Raw genomic sequence first — 7,902 nt, 5'->3', positions numbered from 1 at the left:
GGGGCGGCCGAGCGTGAGCAGCGGGCGCGCAGTCAGACACATATGCGCCCCCTGGAGGCCGAAAAGGCCCCGCTCTGTGTTCATTTGGCGGAATGCCTGCTGGGGAAGGAGGGAGCGAGGGATAGAAGGAGAAAGAGAGTTAGACCGCCAAAATGTTTGTTTGCTTATTCGGTCGTCTGCTGCGGACCTAGACTAGAACACACACTCCGCGTATCGGACTCCGCCTAACCTCACATCCCTCGCATCCTCCCCCGCGCGGAGCTCTACAGCATCCGTGACAAGCACGAGCCAATTATGTAGATCACAGAGATGAGCGTCGGCTAAAGCGCGATAGTGCGGCGACATTGGACTCTCTGGAGCGATAGTTACTCAGTAATTGATAAATCAGATCAAGGAGCGGTAAAAAGACATTTAATTGGCCTTATTTCCTACTGCTACACTGTTCAAAGATTTGTTGGTTTTGCGGGAAAATTTTTCTATTAGAAATGATCTCAAGTTCCGATTTTAAACAGTAAATTATTACATAAAAAATTGACACCACGTATCGGCTTGGAATTCTTCGATGGACGATCAAAAATTGTCTGTTGTAAATTCGCGATTACCAATCCTAAATTAATTTTTAAATATTTACACCATCCTTTTTTTAAAATCACGAGGTTAATCGTAAATGAAGAAACATCCAAAAGTTTTGTAAATCAACAAATATAATTTTCACAGTGAACCGAAACAGCTTGGTCACATGCTCTACGCCTCTCCGAGCGGTAATCAAGACATTTGGAGCAGCAGAGACAGTCCGCCCGCACCACCCGTTTGATCCCATTTTTATCGTTATGGTTTCCGGGCCGCATTCAGCCTCCAGCTCCAGCGGTAGCCTCAGGCGGGACCGCCGCCCCGGCCGGCCCATAGTCCCTGAGCCGCTACCGGAGAGCTCCTGGAGGCGGGCCGTGGCGTAGCGTGGCGTGGCATGGCGGCTAATGCGCGAATTAGGGCGGTATTTATGGCCGACGGGACGGACCCGCCGCCGCCACGCCACACACGGAGCACCGGCCGCCGCGGGGTGTTTCGCACCTCCAAGGGCGGAAAATTCAGGCCTGTCTCCGCCGAAATACATGCAAAGTGCTGCCGCCTGCCCACTTCGAACGTCAGGATGGAAACGAAAATTCATGTGGTTCCCATACTGTGACGTAGGCTTCCGACAGGACGCTCCTGAAATAAATCATAGTTATGGCTGGTTTGGTTTTCGCTCAAGACTGGGCGCAACACCAGTTAAATTCTAGAAAAATTTAATACAAAGATCTAGTCCGATCTAGTACAAGATTATACTCAAATTGCGCCCCTCCTTCCTCGAGTACCACTTGGTTCTGTGGGTCTTAATTCCCTAGTCCTAGCCTGGCCGGCCCAGACGCGCCGGCATAAGTTACAATCCGCGGCCTGAAGGTCGGGCCGGGCAGACACACGGGCAGAGGGGGCAGTCAGACAGAGCCAGAGGGCCGCTCGGAGGGCCACTAGATATAAATTAAAAAAAAAACGATAGATTAAGACGTTGGTCTCCGCGGCGCCAAACTATTTACTAGGAAACCATAAATAATTTGCTGCCGCCCAGTGTACAACCACATCGCTGATTGGAGGACAGACACACTCACAAAAAGCGTGGCTCGATTCATAGTGTTACACATTTTCCTGTGATAAAACTTGGGAAATGTTTTCGGTTTTACTTTTATTTATTTTCCCACCGATGAGTTTAATGCGGGCCGTTCCTAAACAGCCGGGGCCTTTCCGGCAAAACAGCAGTAAGAAAAATACTTGGCGTGTACAAGCAGCGGCGACAAGGAAGTTAAACAGCACACTTCGCCGCAAAGCGGGAGCCTTTTGCACGTTGCAATTAGCCGCTGCTGCATAGGGATGCCGCCGCACTTGGAATGTCAAACAACGAGGCGTGGAGGGGCGGGCCGCTGCAGACGACAGGTATTGTTTACACCCGAGCTGCATGTCAATAAAACATAACGCGCCTAATTTATTCGTCGCATAACTCGAACCCTATTACCGGTCGAATGTTTCACTCTCTTACTCCCCCCCCCCTCTCTCTCTCTCTCTCTCTCTCTCTCTCTCTCTCTCTCTCTCATATACACACACACCTTCTGGAGCTGCACCACTGGGTTACCTTACACTCTTCATCTCCACAAACGAGGAAAACGAAATAATGCGTGCATCTGATGGCGACACACACGCGATAGGTGTTGAGAAAAGAATAAAGCAGTCCGTGTGCTGAAGGGAAACAAAATTAAAAACGTAATGCCAAATAATTGATTGTTCCTGAGCCTCGACCGCTTTCCTGCCCACCGCGACGGTTATTTGTAGTAGAGCAAGCTTATTACCGCGAGCAGTTTATAACGGCAGAAGACAGACAATTGAAATAACCCGCATGGCACCGGGCCGTCCCGAGAAGCGCGCGCGCGGGATATTTAAATTACAGCGGCTTTTTCTCAATAACGTGACGTGTAACGAGCCAGAGCGTGGGCGGGGAGGGGAGTGGTGTGGGTATCTGTCTCCATCCTTCCGTTTGCCCCCCTCCTCCCCCCACGAGAGAGGATGGAGACGTCTCCGCTGGCCGAGATGATGATAAAAGGTGTACATATAAAAAAGTAAATATTTGAGCCCATTATTATTTTTTATTCACACCCGCCCGACATAAAAGACCAGTCAAAATCGTTTCCTCCAAGAGGGCTGCTACCAGGCTAGCTATTTTATAATTTTTTTCAAAAACATCTCCTGATATTTTTCGTTATTGGCGGAGGAGCGTAGTATATATGGACAGCGATGAGCGAGAACAGGGCACGTCAATCACGACGGAGCAGTCCGAATGAACGGGGTCTCCCCCCCTCCCCCCTCTCGACGAGAAGAAGAGGAGCGTGTGCTGTCACACCTCGGTCCTCCTCGAGTCCTCTCTCTCCTCGGCGCCGGACTGATGTGGAGATAAGGGCCGTGATGTGTGTGCTCACGGCCGTGCTCGAGATATGAGTTACAGCTGCAGGTGTGTGCACACAGCACCCAAACACCCGAGGATGACTGGAGGCTCTCGTTGTGTGGGAGTGGAGCGTGTGGAGTACCCGCTAGCGGGCGGGGCCGGCCGGGGCAAACACTCAGTGGCCGTCGCCGTCGGTATTTGATGGGTCCGAGTCGAGAGCGAAATCAAACCTTTCACAACGGAGGCCCTCGAGCAGGTGGACACCCGTTCCACCCGTAGTTGCGCGCCTGCGCCGCGGAAAAAGAGCAAACTAAATATTGTTGTTTTTGTTTTTTGTTTTTTTGACATGATTTCTTTCGCAGGGCATTAAACCTCCCGGCTTGCTCATTAGAATAACCATCATCGGTCAAAATATAGCCGCGTCGACAACAGCACAATGGTCCGTAAAGCGAACGAGGACGCCGCCGCTCCGGCGCCACGCCGTCGGCGTCCAACCTGTCAAACACTGAACACCCAAGCCGACCGGCGGCGGCGGCGCCGCGACGCCCCCCGTCCCACAGTGGTTCGGCAACCCCCTTTTTGCGGGAAAAACTCTTAAATGGCGGATAGGGTTATTGGTGGTCAGAATGGGTTCAAAAGTGTCCAAAGTAACTAGTCCTAAGAGGATTTTGACCTGAGACCTTTCGTTTGGGAGCTATGGCAGTGCAAAGATAGAACAATGAGAAATTTAGTCAATTTCAAACTTAGCTAAAATTGCCTCTGAATCGGGGTTTAAACTAACCCCAGGCATTCCCTATCGCTCCCCAGAGTTAATGTGTTTGTATTTAACACAACACTACTCGCCTGACCTATAGTGGCTGCTCCTGACTCGATTTAAAGTCGATAATTTAGGTGAAATTTCTTAAAAGTTTCCTGTTTACATCCCTTTTTTACTCGCTTCAATCGCATTCAATGCGACCCAGCACCGACTCACTGCGGAACATATGCTTTGAAGTGTGGGGAACACGGTGGACCTGCGCAAAGTTGCGCATATTCACTTTTCGGCCGTCCAGAGCTTCCCGTAGCTAGTACTGTACGCATAAAACACCCCTGGGCCTGGCTGTCCGCACTATATTGTTGACTTCGCAGTTAGTGGACCCATTTACAACAGACGTGGTATGCGGCGGTTTTCAGGCGTGCTGAGCTTGTATTCTGTGGTTGCGAGTGGACGCAGAGACGCTCCCAAGGTGCGAAACCTCGTTCGTTATAGCAAAATTCCAGTAAGTCCTATCTTGCATAAGTGTGCATATTTTGGTCAAAATTGGCAAAAACCTGTCAAAATCTTTCGAAGCCTGTCGAAATCGGTCGAGACCTGTCCTGTCGAAACCTGTCGAAATCGGTCGAGACGTGTCGAGACCTGTCTAAGTCGGTCAAAACCTGTCAAAACTTGCCAAAAGTGGACAAAATCGGTCTCGACCTGTCGAAATCGGTCAAAATTTGCCACGCTTTTTATTAATGTTTCTGAAGTGAATTTTCACAAGGAATCCGAAAATCACCTTACCTGATTTCTGCGAGCTATGGGTAACTGGAGATATTTTGCATTTTAGGTAATTTTCATGCATTGTGACACTTTAAAATTCGTCTAAAAATCGACTATTGAAAATGCCACGGATTTTTCTGTTGGTTCTGGATCAAATTTTCACGAGGAATCCGAATGTAACCCGGCCGGTTTCTGCCAGTTGCGTAAATTAACAATAAATGGCTTTTTGGGGCATTTTCATGCTTTAAACACTGCTAGAAAGGCCGTGGTGCGTCCAAATCGTGATCGGCTCGGGTTGTATGTTGTTCTTGGCCATCCAAACCGATTTCGATCAAAAAAATATTTTTTGCGCACTTTTGACCTTTTTGTCCCACTGTGATACGGAGCCATAGGGTCCATCCAGATCTTCTCTTTTGACCCCTGACGCTAAATTTGAGTTTTCAGGCATTCAAACAGACATCACACCGAGTGTGAAGTGATTTGATCACGATTCGCGGACGGGAGAGGGTTTTTCCCGCAAAAAGGGGGTTGCCGAACCACTGTGCGTCCCGTCCCTCCTCCTGCAGCCACCTGCTTGCAGTCTGCGGCCGGCGCCGCGTGAGGATTCGAACCGATTTTTGAACAGCCCGCCCACGCCAGGCCGCCTGTGGCGCGGCGCACGCCGTTTGCCGTTATTAAATAAGCATCGCGTCGACGGGGGGGTCGTGAATAATGCGGTTAAAAACCGCGAAGGTGAAGGCCGACGGCAGCAGCGGCGGCCCCGGGCCGGGCCGGGGCGAGCGCCGGCTTTATGGAGCTCTGTTTTACGAGATCAGCGCCGGCGCTGACATCACCGCGGCGACGCGACACGGAGAGAGGCCCTGCATGAGGGCGACGACATGAGAGAGAGGGCCGCATCTCGGGGTAGGTGCGAGAAAGAAAGAGAGAATAATAATTAGTATTTCCCAAGGACTCCTTCCGAAAGAAAGTAAATAAGCGCGCGGCTTAGGTTGTGTGGCCAACCATGTCGTTGGCCAATTATCTTGTAATAAAGTGATCTGAAGTGACTTGACGTGACTTACCGCGGCAGGCCTCTATACCCGAAGACTCGAATTACCAGATCTTTGTCGGTTTCTCTCGCGCTTTCCATCCCGTTTCCCTCAAAAAGATTAACAATTTACCTCATTATTCCTTTAAAGTCATGTCCAGCGCGTGCGGTCGGCGGCGTGGCGCGCGAGTGTAAAGGGGAGACCGGCCGCCGCCGCACAACGCACATAACCGCCGCTCGCCCGCGAGTCTCGGAAACAAATTAACGCGCGGCGCGACGGGCCGCCGGTCAAGCGGAGGGCAAGAGTAAGACCGAAAACCAAAGAATGCAATCCGTTCTGGGGTGAGCCGCTCGGTGAGCCGCCCCGCGCGGCCAGACACCATGGAGACCCTTTCACCGTCCGCGAGCAAGGAGGAGGGACCCCCAAAACAGTCGGAATAAAAAGAACACTACAAAAAGACTCACACTACTTAACGCCTCATCCCGGAGATTACGCCACAACTTAAACACGGGGTCATGATGATGACCATCATCACTGCGGTGGACGCGCGAAGACTGCACCGCACCGCACCACACCACCGCAAGGCACATCGGCATGACTCTTTGACTGTCTCTCGCTGTCTCTCTCCCTCTCACTCTCTCTCTCTCTTTCACCCGCTCCGACCCTCAAACCTTTGTCGGTGACCTGGTCCTGACGGCTTACGTCGAGAGAGTCCTTCACGTTGAGCAGAATCATCAGCTAATCACAGACACACGAGCGGGGCGGGGCCCGCAATCCCATTAATTGAGTCATCTCTCTGATTCGGAGCGCGGAGCCGCGGCGACGGCCATGTTGACGCGGGCTGTCGAGCGGTGACATATGACACAGGCCCGCGGGGTCACTCACGCACACACTCTATCGGGCGTTAAAGACCACAACACGCACAACCAGCGTCACCGCGGAGCCCTTCACGATGACCGCGAACGAGCACTCTGCGCAGATGCGCGCGCTTTCCTCTTGCAGTTACATTTCTCCCGCACTCGGCGTACCTGTGCAACGGCCAGCTGGCGGGCGCGGGCGCCCCCGCCTCATCCAGCCGCATCCTGAGCAGCAGGAGCGCCGCCGTCGCCGTCGTCGTCCGCACTGACGGGGTCCTCAGGGCAGCTCCGGGTGCCGGCGGTGTGGGGCCAGGCCCGCGGCCCTCGAGGACGCCGCCGTCGCCGTTAGGGGAGCGACGGAGCCGGCAGGCGGCCGCCCAGCCGCCGTCATGGCCGTCGTCCTCCTGGCCCTGTAGGCGGCCCTTCGAAACGCGCCTGCAGCTTGATCCAGCGGGGCTTTCAAACGCCGGCCGACATTTTGCACGAGTAAAACGGTGCGTTCAGAGCCCGCAATGTGTCGTCACGCCCTCTCTCTCTCTCTGTCTCTCTCTCACACGCACACACGAGAGAGGAAGAGAGCGGGCGGGTATAGTGCGCCGCGAGCGTTCGCGTTTGGGCGGCTAGGGCCGACGTGTTGCGCCCGGGCGCGGCGAGGCGCGGCGTGGCGCGCAGCGGCACTGTGTTGTCTCGACCGCGTCTCGGCAGCGACTGACGGCCCGAGAGGGGCGGGCCGGGCCATCAACACAACACCAACACCACCACGTGTGCGACCGGCAGGCGGGCGCGGAGGAGCGTGAGTGTGAGTGTGAGAGAGAGGGGAAGATTTTCGGCGACAGCGTGGTTTGTTTTAGTGCCGACCGGCCTCGCGGTCAGAGGAGCATGTCGCGCAGCTCCGCACAGTCCGGCCAGAGTGTGGCACGGTCCGAGACCGAGAGGGACAGGGCAAGGGGGGCAGCCGAGAGAGCGGGAGAAAGAGAGAGAAGGAGAGGGCAGCTAGGGCGTGCTTATTGTCCAATAAATGATTGTCGCGATACTGCCGGTATGAAGCGAGGCTTAAAACAAAGTGCGCCATTTCGGCGAATCAAATTTGACGGCTGCACTAGTCGTGACCGACCGTCGGATAGTCGGTCTGTCTGTCTGTCCCGCGGGCCGTTGACCGGGGGCAGAGCTTTAACAGCGCGCGAAACTCGGCGGCGGCGGCGGCTGCGGCGTCGAAATCATGGGTGCAGATCTACGACGGCTGTCATAGCCGAGCTGATGTATGTCCGCGGCCGCTTATGGCATTAGAGATAAAGATGATGCTCAGTAGGGTGCTTTACAGATTGTCGAACATTAATTTCTGGCCCGCAGTGCCGTTGAGTGCATGCCGTGGTATCGCGTGCAGGGCGCGGCGGGCGGGAAGGTTTGACAGAACGGCGGACAGCGATACCCCGCGTCGAAAAGGTCTGTCGGCGCGCGGCGTATGCCGGTGGCGCCGCGGCCGCGGAGAGCGTCGGAACCAAGGATAAGCCGGGGTTGGGGTTGGAGCGGGCC

At 54.0% G+C, this 7,902-nt stretch overlaps 1 protein-coding gene across 1 annotated transcript in view; it reads right to left on the bottom strand.

Annotated features, from left to right (window-relative positions):
- LOC113204199 (thrombospondin type-1 domain-containing protein 4) overlaps positions 1-7,085 on the bottom strand; it is a 46,609-nt gene extending 39,524 nt beyond the window's left edge. The window contains exon 1 of the mRNA XM_052268966.1: positions 6,541-7,085. Coding sequence (XP_052124926.1) covers positions 6,541-6,593 — 53 coding nt within the window. The 5' untranslated portion in view covers positions 6,594-7,085. The remainder of the gene's footprint in view (positions 1-6,540) is intronic.
- Between the last annotated feature and the right edge of the window lie 817 nt (positions 7,086-7,902).

This window comes from Frankliniella occidentalis, unplaced genomic scaffold (assembly GCF_000697945.3).
Source record: "Frankliniella occidentalis isolate FOCC.00 unplaced genomic scaffold, Focc_3.1 Scaffold4, whole genome shotgun sequence".
NCBI lineage: Eukaryota > Metazoa > Arthropoda > Insecta > Thysanoptera > Thripidae > Frankliniella > Frankliniella occidentalis.
This window is presented reverse-complemented; position numbering and strand designations above follow the sequence as displayed.